Raw genomic sequence first — 13,849 nt, forward strand, 5'->3', positions numbered from 1 at the left:
ACTCATAGTCCATACTCATAGTCCATACTCGGTGCCCGTACCATCCCACTTCCAGTCCGTACTCAGTCCCGAGTTTAGGTTGGCTGCTCCGTGATAGAGACAAGGTTCTCTTGCACTCGGAGATCGTGAGTTCGCCCGTCGTTAGTTCATGTTAGTTCGTCGTTTGTTCTTTGTTTTTTCTACTCTAAAAAATGAGGCTGCAACTCGTCACATGACGGCATCGACGGCCTGTATAAAGGGGCAAAGGAGCGAGGCTTCTTCACGCTCTCGAGGCTCTGCGGTTTGAGCACGAGAATAGCGACGGGGAGGCTGTGCAGCCCATCACAGCCTGCTGCCTGCCTGGTGTTTCATAGGCAGCGAAGAGCAGGCAGACCGGCGCGTATGTCGGGCGCAGCTCTATCCACGTACACTCTATACACCCCCAGTCCTGTTGTATTGTATCCGGTACTTTATCCCTTGCAATTACCTGGCCATAGAACAGCCAGTAGCAGTATAAGTAACAGTAGTAACAGTGGTTGTATCAGCCTGGCGCGTAGAGAAGTCAGCATGGTGTCACAGTTAGCGCTGAAGACTCGCTAAACACAAGGCAGAGAAGACAAAAGATAACCAGACCGGAGAGAAGATAAATAGCCATCTCTTCCAGTGATCCAGTGAATATAATACCATCTTCGTCTCCTGTTGTCCTGTTCTGTTGTTCACTGTTGCTGTCCAGTTGGCTGTGTTCCGCGCTAGGCAAGTTTGACCTCTGGCCATCGTCATCTTTTCCCACACACTCCTCCACCTTCAACTTCGACTTCGACCTTCGACTTCATCTTCAACTTCATCTTCACCTCGCCTTCACAACTCAACACCAACACTGCTCTCTGCTCTGCCAGGACTCGCTCTCTAACCGACACAGCCTGCACTTCTCGATCCTCGCTCGAACCAGCGTATCTCCCGCCCAAGATGACATCTGAGGTAAGTTTACCCCTCCCACAGGCTCGCGCTGTCTACGCTTCACCCAGGACAGGCAGACTCTGCTTCCTGACATCTTCTTCTCTCGCTGTCTACGTCGTGAGCATCCTGGACTGACATCATGGCTCTCGGTCTACAGCGTGATAGGTAAGCTGGACCCTCGTCCTGCACCCAGCGGCGGCTCGTTGCCTGGTACTGACTGGCAGTGTAGCAAAACTTTCCTCGCCAGGCTCTGTGAGCAGGCCGAACGCTACGATGGTAAGGACCCAATCGAGACGCTGATAGAACTTATGTCGTCCATCCAATCCCCCTGGAATCGAGTTGTGGATGAATGCTGATTGTTTGTTTGTTTTTTGCCTGGTACAGAGATGGTCACGTACATGAAGGTAAGCCGCATAGCAGACATGTCCAGCGTCAAATAACTCGAGAATACTGACAATCCCTCTAGGAGGTTGCCAGCGTATGTCGTCCATGCATGAATCGGCAGTTTATACTTGCCATTATACTTGCCACGGCCCACTCAACTAACCCGTTACACAGATCGGTGGTGAACTCACAGTCGATGAGCGCAACCTTCTCTCCGTCGCGTACAAGAACGTCGTCGGAACCCGCCGTGCTTCGTGGCGCATCATCTCCTCCATCGAGCAAAAGGAAGAATCCAAGGGCTCCGAGAAGCACGTCCAGGCTATCAGCGAGTATCGTCAGAAGATCGAGCTCGAGCTCGAGCGCGTCTGCCAGGATGTCCTCGACGTCTTGGACCAGTCTCTTATCCCCAATGCCGAGTCCGGAGAGTCCAAGGTTTTCTACCACAAGATGTACGTCTAACCCGGTGATGTCAGGGTCGAGAGATACACGGCTGATGCGTTATTATAGGAAGGGTGACTACCACCGCTACCTCGCCGAGTTTGCCTCTGGCAACAAGCGCAAGACCGCAGTCACTGCTGCCCACGATGCTTACAAGGTGGGTACAGTCCATATCTTGTGTTATCATCGTATATCTAACATTCCATAGAACGCCACCGACGTTGCCCAAACCGAGCTAACCTCCACCCACCCTATCCGTCTCGGTCTCGCCCTCAACTTTTCAGTCTTCTACTATGAAATCCTCAACTCACCCGACCGTGCTTGCCACCTAGCTAAGCAGGCCTTCGACGATGCCATTGCTGAGCTCGAATCCCTCTCCGAAGAGTCCTACCGTGACAGCACCCTCATCATGCAGCTTCTGCGCGACAACTTGACTCTCTGGACCTCTTCTGAGGGTGGTGAGCAAGAGCCACAGACCTCCCAACAGCCTCCCCAGGCCCCCGTTGAAGGTGCTGCCGGTGAAGAGAAGAAGGTCGAGGAATCCACCACTGCCCCTGCAGCGGATGCCACGGCTGCTAAGTCCGAGGAACCGGCTCCGGCCGCAACTGAGGTCAAGAAGGAAGAGCCTGCTGCTGAGTCCTAGATGGGATTGATGGTTAGAACTCAGGCTTGACTTAAAAAAACAAAACAGCAAGGCAAAAAAGAAGTAAAAAAAATAACAAAAAAAAAAACTGAACTTTTGATATTGAAGACCACAAATCATCATATGTCCGAAAACTTTCCATCCCCGGCTTCAATCAAGTCTCGTATTTCCGCCGGAGATGGTCCAAGCCTGACAACACGGACCAAGCATGTATCCCGGTCATCCTTCATCAAATCCACCCAATCCCTACCCTGTCCTGCCTTGCCTTGCCTCGCTCGTCTCGCCTGCTTCTCTTTACCAAGCTATCCCCATCCCGATTCACGCTCTATTCCAATTCTATTCCATTCCGTTCCGATTCCCTTTCCTTTCCTTTCCTTTATCTCAAGGGTTGTGTATCTTCTGCTGGTTCGGCGGAGTTTTTAAAGCAATTGGAGAAAGACCTATGCCTGGACAGATCGGAAACCTTTGTCTTTTATTCATCTTTTCCACTTTCCCTTGTCCCCCCTGTTCGATGAACAATCCCCCATACCCCGTATTGTCCTGCTTGTCTTCAGAGCTTCGTGCGCTGCTCAGCTATGCATCACATAAAATAACTTAACATGACATAACACTGTATTGCATTAAATTGTCGCATTAAATTAAGTGGTTTGGCTTGCTATTAGTGTCTGGGCTTATACAGATTAAGTAAATCAAGTAGGCATAAGTATAATTTCTAACATGATAGGTTTGTTAGAATATAAATAAAGGTAATGATAGAAGGTCAATATCTTTAAACCGATTCAATACGCTTATTCAAGGATTGTACTTTCCGGAACAGCGGAAGTGGCGGATATATCCTAATAAATATTTTCCATCTCTGTATATCATCACCTGCAACCAGATCCAAGCCCGGTTCCTGCGAGAAGGACCGGATATCATGGATCAGGCATGCTGTGCACACTGCAGGCAGGCTGCGGCCATCGATGTTCAACTGGGTCGATCGTGAGAAAAAGCAACGGTTTAACGAAACCAAAGCGAGTTTTGTCTCCATGCCTTCTATAGACACCTGATAAAGTGACGGGAAACTTGGGAGAGAGCAACAACATCATTTATCTATATTGGCCATGCCTTCGTGTGCAAAAAGCTATACGATAGCACACTGCCGCCTGCGACGATGACCAGGCGCAGCCTCTCAGCCTCATCCCCGCGCCGCTGGGCTGCATATAGTGCTATAAGTACGTCCAAAGTACGTACCGCCCATGCTTTCTCATAATTCTCCCAGACCAGGTTCTGACTCATTTCTACGGCGGTCCTATAAAGCTTTCCAGTTCAACTCACGAGTCAAGAAAGAGATATGGCAAGTAGGAATGGTAAAGAACCCGTTTATCCCGTTATGAAGACAAGTAATGGCCACCGCTAACTCGCTCTAGTTGACTCTCGTGGAGAGCAGAAGCAAAAGCGTCGGGCTCCAATTTCAAACTTCTTTGGAAGATACTTCAAAAAGTCCCCTACCATCAATGTCAAAGGCGCCATCGGATTGCATCTCTTGTATTCTCCTCCAGACCCGATTGTTGATTTCATCTTCGTACACGGTCTTGATGGCGGTTCTAGGAAAACATGGAGCAAAACAGAATCGGACTCGCACTACTGGCCAAAGGAATGGATCCGTAACGAGCCTGCATTCGCAAAGAAAGTACGAGTCTACAGTTTCGGATACGACTCAGCCTGCGGCCCTATGAAGAAATCGACCTTGACCTTGTTTGATTTTTCCCTTGAATTGCTCTCGAGCCTGTCCAACTGTTCGTCTATGAGGGACACAGGTGACCGTACCCGAATAGTACTTATTGGGCATAGCATGGGAGGTCTAGTGATCAAAGAGGCATACGTGAATGCAAAACTAAAACAGCAGTATAAATCGCTAGCTGATCGAATCCACACGATGTGCTTCCTCGGAACACCACACGACGGATCTGCCTCGGCTGAAACTCTGCACAATGTTCTAAAGGTTTATGGTTTTCCTCGAAGATTCGTTAAACAACTAAAACCCGGCTCTAACACCTTATTCAAGATGAATTACCAATTTAGTGATTTCTACGATGGTCTAAAGATTTGGTCCTTTTACGAGACAGAGGAATATAGTCTCCTGGGTTCACTGGTCGTTGAAAAGAATTCTGCTACCCTGGAATGTGGAAAGCACGAAACTGTGCGCCCGTTGATCGGTGACCACCGCTCAATTTGCAAGTTTGAATCGCAGGAGGATCCAAACTATAAAGCTCTTTGTGAGGCTTTTGAAGTTACCGTTCTCGAAATCTCTAAAATAGGTATGAGATGCATTCTATGATCTACGATGACGGCCCATGTCCTTATTAATACTGAAATTAGATGATGAACTCTCACAAAACCAGATGGAAAGCCTAGAAGCATATCTTGGTGTGTGCGTAGATCCCTTCGCCACTCATCTTGAAGGTACTTGCCAGTGGTTTTTGGACAAAGAACCATATAGACAGTGGAAAGAATTTGCCCAGGATGTTCCTAGTATACTCTGGGTCACCGGAAATCTAGGCTCCGGAAAGTCGACCATTGCGAGGTACATAATAGAACAGCTCCGCGCTGCCGGTGAGGATTACAGCCATTACTCCGTCAAAGAGGGAGAGTTGGACATGAGGCCCTGTTTTCGGTCCCTCGCTTTACAGATGGCGCGTAGATCCCCCCAGGTTCGAGGAAAGCTTCTGGAGATAACTCAAAAGTCTGGAACGAATCTAGAGAATGAAAATTCAGACGAGATATGGCAAAAACTATTCGAATCCGGCATATTCAGAGTGGAACTCCACAAACATTACTGGGTTATTGATGGGTTGGATGAATGCTCTGATTGTGACTCCTTCTTTCATGGGCTGCAGAGAATCAATCAATCCATACCCCTGAGAATCCTGATCACCAGCCGATACATTCCAGACTTGAAAAGGAAATTCGATAGCCTCAGCTCCGACCAACACCGACATAATATCTCTATAGAGGATACTAAAGACGATATCAAACGCCTAATTGAGTTCAAGATGAAGCACCTACCTGAAAATAAGGGTAATGAAGCTTCTCTAATGGAGACTCTCCTCGAAAAGTCCAATGGCTGCTTTCTGTGGATAGATCTAGTATTTGAAGATCTGTCGAATGCACATAGCGAAAAGGAAGTATCTCGGATTCTTTCAAAGATGCCTAAAGGAATGGAACATAAATATCGGAGGATACTAGAGATAATGTTAGGTGCCACACGCGAAAATGATACTACCAACGCTATTCTAGCGTGGGTAACGTGTGCAGAAAGACCACTAGAAAAGGACGAGCTTAAGGAAGCTTTACAACTTGATATTGAGAGCGGGATTCACAATCTTGACGATTGCGTTGCCGCCCGATGCGGCCAGCTGGTGGCTTTCGATGGGTCTGGAAAGTTAAGGATGATACATGAGGCTGCTCGAGAATTCCTCGTTAACGAAGACTTAGACTCGGAGTTTGCGGTCAGGGAAACCGTGGCCCATACTCGTATTGCTAAGGCTTGTCTCCGATACCTTACCAAGGACGAAATGAAGCCTCCTCGATACCCTGGTGAAGAGCGCGCTCGCTCCAAGTTCTTAAAGTACGCTGCCATGAAATTCTCGTGTCATCTGGCCAAGGCTGACCCCCTTGACGGTGATATATTTCGCCTGCTTGATATCTTTTTATCATCGAATGTTCTTTCGTGGATAGAATTTATCGCTAAAGACCAAGTTCTCACTCCTTTAATTGACACAGCGACCACCCTTGCTGTATATACTGATGCGCGTTCCAAACTGGAGGCGGAGCTTGACACCGCAATAGAAAAAAAGATCAGGGGCTGGACAAGCGACCTAGACCATATAGCAAAGAGGTTCTCCGAGGATCTTATACGTTCCCCGTCAGCGATTTACGCTCAAATTCCACAATTTTGCCCCGAGGATACTTTCATCCGGAAGGCCACTGTATCAGAGCATGAGTTCTCGGTTTTTGGCTGGCCCGCTGTTGAATGGGATTACCAGCTGGTTAGTACGGATGTCGAGGGGGGTATAACTGCTTTGTGCTATGGCGAAAAGTTTTTTGCCATCGCTTCTGCCACTGAAACTGATATTGAAATTGTTACTGCATATATAACGGTGTATCATACATCGTTATTCGAAATATACAAAACCCTGACCAACGACGAAGAAATAAAGTTCCTCCAGTTCAAGCCCGGAGCAAATGATATTCTGGTCTGTTATGGGACAAAACGTATTAAAATTTACGATGTCGTCAATGATAAAGAGGTGACGATATTGCGTCAACTAAATAATGATGAAGAAATACTGTATATTATGGACTATTTGATTGACGGAGAATCACTAATAGTGGCTGTGGAATCAAAGACCAGGCATCTCAAGACGTGGTCATGGGATTTGAGGGGCATTCCTTACCAACACGCCAAAGAGGGATTGGCAGGGCGACGGGAATGGCCGCTTCGTGCATCATTCTCCAAGGTCAGCCGCCTGCTAGCCGTTAGCTACCATGACCCCCAAGTGATAGAAATTTGGGACCTTGATAGGAGATATATCCGTGACATACCTCTTTTGGATAAGCCTTCCATCACTGACATTGTTTTCGGCCCCAGAGAACTATTTGGCCCCAGCGAAACGATCGCCGTACTTTTTAAGAACAATGAAGTACTGGTTATTGACATTGACGGATCAAATACAAAGAAAATAGACAAGAGAGAAGGACCTGTTGAGAGCCTTGCTACCAGCCCGGATCGGCAGCGACTTGCCGTGGTTGGAGATTCCAGTATTGAAATTTACGACTTCCACACTTCTAAGCTCCTACACCACGTGGAATATTCTCCGGGATCCTTTGTTAGAGCGGATGTCGATGCTGAGCAAACACTCAGGCGAGTAGCCTTCAGCGAGGACGGATACTCTCTAGCAGTGCTCGAGGATGGTGCTGTCAAATTTCGGCGCCTTCCACCTCCAGATCAGCAAACTACTGGAGGCGGCCGACAACTCGGCCCGTCCCGCCCTGGGGAAAGGGCTAAAACTCTGGCTGTGGACAGAGAGGGAAAATACGCATATTATGCCAAAAGTTTTGGGCGGGTTTACCAACATACTCTCGGAACTAATGACTCCTGCAAGCTATATCAGCACAAGGACAGGAGTTCGGTATATATCATTTGCGTTTGGCCAGAATACCATTCTATCATCAGTGTCAGCACCAGTGAAACCGGCCCAGACGAACTTTTGGTATGGCGTTTAGACGAAAGGAGGACGCTATCCAAGGACAATGTGCCTGAATACATCTACCAAATATTGCCTTGCGCGAATGAACAAAAATTTATCATATCGGCCCGCGATTCTAACTGGCTTTGGGACATCAATGCCCAGGGGGGGACTTACATAGAAATGCCTGAGAATTGGGTGGCGGGACGTTGGATACAGCATCCGCAGTCACTGCAACACCTAATCTACGTTATCGAGGATTCTGCTTGCATTTATACATGGGGCGACTTTATAAACCGAGTGATGTTGAAGTCTCGCGAGGAAATAACTCAATTCTTTGGAGCTATAGCAAAACTAGAGCGCCCAGCCTTCTCATTCACTCTGGATAACGATAGGGCTCATATTGTTATCCCGGTGAGATTGTTGGACGGTAGCGACTGTTGGCAGCGACTCTATCCGTACAGTTTTGATCTCGTGCGCTCCTTTGACGGGACCCTCTCAAAAATTACGTGCGTGGAGGAGAATCCGTGGCTCCGAGTGATACTGCTTAGCCCAGTCCTCCAGAACCACATTCTCAGCATTTACGGAGTTAGCAGTACCAACCATCTAGTCTTCCAAGGTAAAAACCGCTGGCTTTGCTCTATGGATCTTGCGAGCCTTCGCACTAGGCCGTTGTCATACAAAAGGCATTTCTTGATACCACACGAAGTTAAAACTACTTGTATGCTTATCTCACAAGAAGATATTATCATTTCTTATTATCCGGGTATTGTGAGAATCAAGGGCGGCCTGCTTTACGGAGAGAAAGTCAAAGTGGAGTTTTAAATATCAGATCGAGTGGCTGAGTTTGAAACTGATATCCAGCTAACCAAGGATGTTTTGGAGAATTTAGTATTTATATCCTAACTTCATATTCTCTTCAAGAGGCCACGAATATCTCCGTTGCCAGAGCTGTCAGATTTAAGTTGAACAAAGTTAAGTTATGGATTCAAGCGGCCACTAAACCTTGCATAAAAATATGCGGGGGAACTTGGCCCGCTGGAGTGGATCTACGGGGAATTTGGGTTTGGTGTTTTCTTGTATATACCTGGCTGCTTTTTGAGACCTCTGCTTCGTTTCTCCTATGGAGCGAACGAAAGAATTTTGGGAGGTAGCTATATTTAGCCAGATAAGTCCTCCAAGGGTTAGCAGAGCCGACCCAAGGAAGCTCCAGCTAGACTTTACGACTATGTATAAAAATATTAATCAAGAGTACTCCTTAGGCATGTCGGAATGGTGCATTTCAAAATGAAGCTAGATCATAAACTGATAATATGAGCTAAACACGCACTGTCACCTGATTGACCAATAGCTTTTTAAAGAGGTTGTATTCTCGTCATGGTACTCCGTGTACGTTAACAGCTAGCTACTTGAGCCTTTGATGATACCAGCGACATCCGCAAATGCAAGTTCCTCTTCTTGCCACAGCAATTTGGCAATTCTATCACCCTCGCGGTAGACAATGGGTGCCATTCTGCGCAGTGAAATAATAGTAGCGACATCATATACTGTAACATGGCCAGGAGGAAGAAGCGGAGTTAAATCTTAAACCCGAGTGCTTATATAACATGCGGCTCAAATGTCACATGTTACCCACGTGGACATCACCTGACATCTTACGTGATCAACTATAGCCCTAGTCTACTTTGATGCTAGCGTCATGTCGGCATGAGTTATTCCGGGCCCCGAAAAGACCACGTTGGTCGAAGCTCAAAGAAAAAAGCTGTAGGCGCAGGATTGATAAGCTGGATGCATCTACACATTTCTCCAGGTACACAGCTTGCTGGCTTCTTCTCTTCCCACTCCTCCCGCTCCCTTTACAGTCTGCTGCGAGGTCATTGGCGATAGAGTGGCTGTCCTTACTGTGCTCGACCTGTTCGTGAGCCCAGATTGCTTTTATTATCGTCCATCCCCACCCTATATCGATATCTTTTTGCGGGGAAGATCCCATATATCGGCAGAGTCGTATACGTACCTCGAAGCCCAAGGCTCAGCCCGTATCTCAAAGCCCCTGAATACCTACCACCGCCACCTATGGGAGAATTCCACGAATCAAATTGAGTGCCTCTATTCACACTCGACGCCGTCATCGACATATAACCAGTTAGATTTGTCAGCGCAGAATTTCTTGAGGCCACGGTACAGATTGGGGTTCTATAATATACTTTCCCTCTCTCCCTCTTCTCGCGCCTGGCGCAGAGCTTGAAGAAAGCCAAACAAACACCATGGATCGATCGTTCCTCTCTAGCCCGCAAGAGGTGCTTGCGCATTTCGGAGTGACGGAAGAGCACGGCCTACAGGAAAGCCAGGTGGCTAAATACAGAGAGAAATATGGTTCCAATGGTAGGTACCTGTTCTATTATCTATACGACCATCGGAGCAGCTTCAGGCTAACTCGTTGACTCTATTCAGCTCTCGAGGAGGAACCCCCAACGCCGTTGTGGCAGCTTGTTTTGGAACAATTTAAAGATCAACTCGTTATCATACTGCTAGGATCGGCCGTGGTCTCCTTTGTACTAGCATTGTTTGAAGAGGGTGAAGGTTGGACCGCATTCGTGGATCCCATTGTCGTAAGTGCGCCTGGGACATATGATTTACCCTTTTATTCCTGTACTCACACCTTCTAGATCCTCACGATTCTTATCCTAAATGCGATCGTCGGCGTATCTCAAGAAAGCAGCGCTGAAAAGGCCATTGCAGCTCTCCAGGAATATTCAGCAAACGAGGCCAAAGTCATTAGGGATGGAGCTATTCACCGGATTAAGGCGGAGGAACTTGTGCCTGCGGATATCATCTCGATAGCCGTCGGTGATCGCATTCCGGCCGACTGTAGGTTGTTGGCTATCCAGAGCAACAGTTTCCGCGTTGATCAGGCGATTCTGACTGGTGAAAGTCAGAGTGTTGCTAAGACTACAAAGGCGATCAAAGACCCCCAAGCCGTTAAGCAAGATCAGATTAACCTGATCTTCTCCGGAACCACCGTCGTGACCGGCCATGCTACCGCTATCGTGGTACTTACTGGTGCCAATACCGCAATTGGTGATATCCATGAGAGCATTACTGCTCAAATCTCGGAACCTACCCCACTGAAACAAAAACTGAACAAGTTTGGTGACACACTGGCTAAGGTTATCACGGTTATCTGTATCCTCGTCTGGCTCATCAACATCGAACACTTTGGTGACCCAAGCCACGGAGGCTGGACTAAGGGAGCCATCTACTACCTCAAAATTGCCGTCTCCCTCGGCGTGGCTGCTATCCCAGAAGGTCTCGCTGTCGTCATTACCACCTGTCTCGCCCTTGGAACCAGAAAAATGGCTGCCAAAAATGCCGTCGTGCGATCCTTGCCTTCTGTCGAAACCCTGGGAAGCTGCAGCGTTATCTGCTCTGATAAAACCGGAACACTTACTACCAACCAGATGAGCGTCGCTCGCGTCGTCTACTTGAATGAAAACGGGACCGGCCTCGAAGAGATTCAGGTTGAAGGCACTACCTTCGCCCCTCATGGCGACCTCAAACAGAATGGAAAAGTTCTCAAAAATCTGGCCGCGTCGTCTTCCACCATCCAACAGATGACGGAAGTCATGGCCCTTTGCAATGAAGCTGAGTTATCTTACGACTCGAAGACTGATACCTTTAGCAATATTGGTGAACCCACCGAGGGCGCTCTCAGAGTGCTAGCCGAGAAGATTGGTACCGACGACGTCTCCATCAATGCAAAGATTAGAAGCCTGCCACCTACCGAACGTCTTCATGCCGCTAGCAAACACTACGAATCGCGATCACCTGTTCAAGCTACGTATGAATTCTGCCGTGACCGAAAGAGTATGTCCGTATTGGCTGGAAAGGGAAGAAGCCAGAAGCTCCTTGTCAAGGGCGCTCCTGAGTCGATTCTTGAGCGATGCTCTCACACCTTGGTTGGATCAGACGGAGAGAAAGTTGCTCTCACCAAGAAACATATTTCACTGATCCAGCAAGAGGTCGCGGATTACGGCGACCAGGGACTCCGCATCATCGCCATTGCCAGCATTGTCAATGTGCCGGAAACTCCCCTGTTGCACAGCGCTCAAACTTCGCCAGAATACAAGAAATTAGAGCAAAACATGACGCTGATCGGTCTTGTTGGCATGCTTGACCCACCCCGTCCAGAGGTCCGTCCATCCATCGAAAAGTGTCGTGAGGCAGGCATTCGAGTTGTCGTTATCACCGGTGACAACCAGCATACTGCTGAATCTATTTGTCGACAAATTGGAATCTTTGGTAAAGACGAAGACATACGCGGCAAGAGTTTCACCGGTAGAGAGTTTGACGATCTGAGCGAGCAAGGAAAACTCGAAGCTGCCAAAAACGGCCTGCTTTTCTCTCGTACCGAACCAACGCACAAATCGAAGCTTGTCGACCTCTTGCAGTCAATGGGACACGTCGTGGCCATGACCGGAGATGGTGTTAACGATGCCCCCGCGCTAAAGAAATCTGATATTGGTGTTGCCATGGGCTCTGGAACTGATGTTGCTAAACTCGCAGCCGATATGGTCCTCGCCGACGATAACTTTGCTACGATCGAAGTCGCCATTGAAGAAGGAAGGTCTATTTACAGCAACACCCAGCAGTTTATCCGCTACCTCATTTCTTCAAATATTGGAGAAGTTGTGTCCATTTTCCTTACCGCTGCTCTCGGCATGCCGGAAGCTTTGGTTCCTGTCCAATTACTGTGGGTCAATTTGGTTACAGATGGTCTTCCTGCGACAGCCCTGTCGTTTAATCCCGCGGACCATGACGTCATGAGGCGCCCACCGCGCAAACGAGACGAGCCCCTTGTCGGAGGATGGTTGTTTTTCCGTTACATGGTCATCGGTATCTATGTTGGTGCCGCCACGGTATTTGGATATGCATGGTACTTCATGTTCAATCCAGAAGGTCCTCAAATTACCTTCTGGCAACTGGTAAGAAACGTTCCCCATATAATTCTATTTTTGTTTTTGTTTTTGTTTTTTTTTTCAATCGGAAACGAAACTAACTTTATCTCCACAGTCTCATTTCCACAAATGTTCCAGCCAGTTCTCTGAAATTGGCTGTGAGATGTTTAGCAATGATATGTCTAAATCTGCTTCGACCATATCCCTCTCCATCCTCGTTGTGATTGAGATGCTAAACGCCATGAACGCGCTCTCCTCCAGCGAATCGCTCTTCACTTTCCCACTATGGAACAACATGATGCTTGTCTACGCCATCATGCTCTCCATGTCCCTTCATTTCGCCATCCTATATATCCCCTTCTTACAAAGCCTGTTCAACATTTTGCCACTCAATTGGCTTGAGTGGAAGGCTGTCTTGGCTATCAGTGCGCCAGTCGTGGTCATTGATGAATTCTTGAAATACCTGGAGAGAGTTCTTTACGTGACCCATGCTACCCCGGACCGCAAGGAAGAATACCAAAACGGGTCCAACATAAAGCCAAAGAAAGCGTGAATTAGGAACCCAAGGCTGCGTTGAAACCACTGCATACAACAACACCCCTCTCTTGTACTTCTATGTACGTATTATGAGTGAAGGCTCTCCATTCTTGCAGAATTATCTATCAACCCTAGCAACAGCAACAGCAACACCAGAAGCCCCCGCCCAAACACCAGCGTCAGTGTAACACCTCTGGGTGGGAGAAAATGACAAAAACAGAGATAAAACAAGAAACAAGGAGTCAACTTCTATCAGCTACTACCTCGTTTGGTTTTGGTTTCGATTTTGGTTTTTTTATATAGAATAGATTACTTTTCTGTCCTACAGGTGGAGTGGAGTGTGTTTTACTTTCTAGATCCTTTCTTCGGAAGTGTACGTTATCTGTGAATTTATATTGTCGTTATATCAATGGATATATGTATATGTTTGTATGGTTCTATAAAGCTATTTCTTCCGTACCTAGGTAAGGAAAATACTGACCTGCTGACCACTCTAGAAGACTCATGTGGCCACACGTAATAGAGGTCGCGTGATTCACCATGTGATATTGAATAGAAACAGTGAGCTTTAAGCGATTTTGGCAGGCGCTTCGTATGGAGAAGGTGTAGGCAAAGTTAAATAGATGGCAGTTCTCGTATAAAAACTAGTGGACTCTATATACGGAGTATTCGATTAAGACTTACTCAAGGGCGTAATTCCGTATCCATGGGCTAGAATTCGAAAT

General features: G+C 47.5%; 2 protein-coding genes across 2 annotated transcripts; both read left to right on the plus strand.

The window, feature by feature from the left end:
* Nucleotides 1-3,554: 3,554 nt before the first annotated feature.
* GIQ15_04427 (uncharacterized protein) lies at nt 3,555-8,457 on the plus strand (the record flags this gene model as incomplete). The annotated part of the gene is made up of 3 exons (XM_033551844.1): nt 3,555-3,615; nt 3,811-4,701; nt 4,763-8,457. 3 exons carry the CDS (start codon nt 3,555-3,557, stop codon nt 8,455-8,457), a joined length of 4,647 nt encoding a protein of 1,548 aa, XP_033405574.1.
* A 1,439-nt stretch (nt 8,458-9,896) lies between these two features.
* GIQ15_04428 (calcium-transporting ATPase sarcoplasmic/endoplasmic reticulum type) lies at nt 9,897-13,140 on the plus strand (the record flags this gene model as incomplete). Its single annotated transcript, XM_033551845.1, has 4 exons — nt 9,897-10,014; nt 10,084-10,241; nt 10,299-12,614; nt 12,703-13,140. The coding sequence occupies 4 exons, from the start codon at nt 9,897-9,899 to the stop codon at nt 13,138-13,140; spliced, it is 3,030 nt and encodes a 1,009-aa protein (XP_033405575.1).
* Between the last annotated feature and the right edge of the window lie 709 nt (nt 13,141-13,849).

The sequence above is a fragment of the Arthroderma uncinatum genome (assembly GCF_011692745.1).
Source record: "Arthroderma uncinatum strain CBS 119779 chromosome Unknown scaffold3, whole genome shotgun sequence".
NCBI lineage: Eukaryota > Fungi > Ascomycota > Eurotiomycetes > Onygenales > Arthrodermataceae > Arthroderma > Arthroderma uncinatum.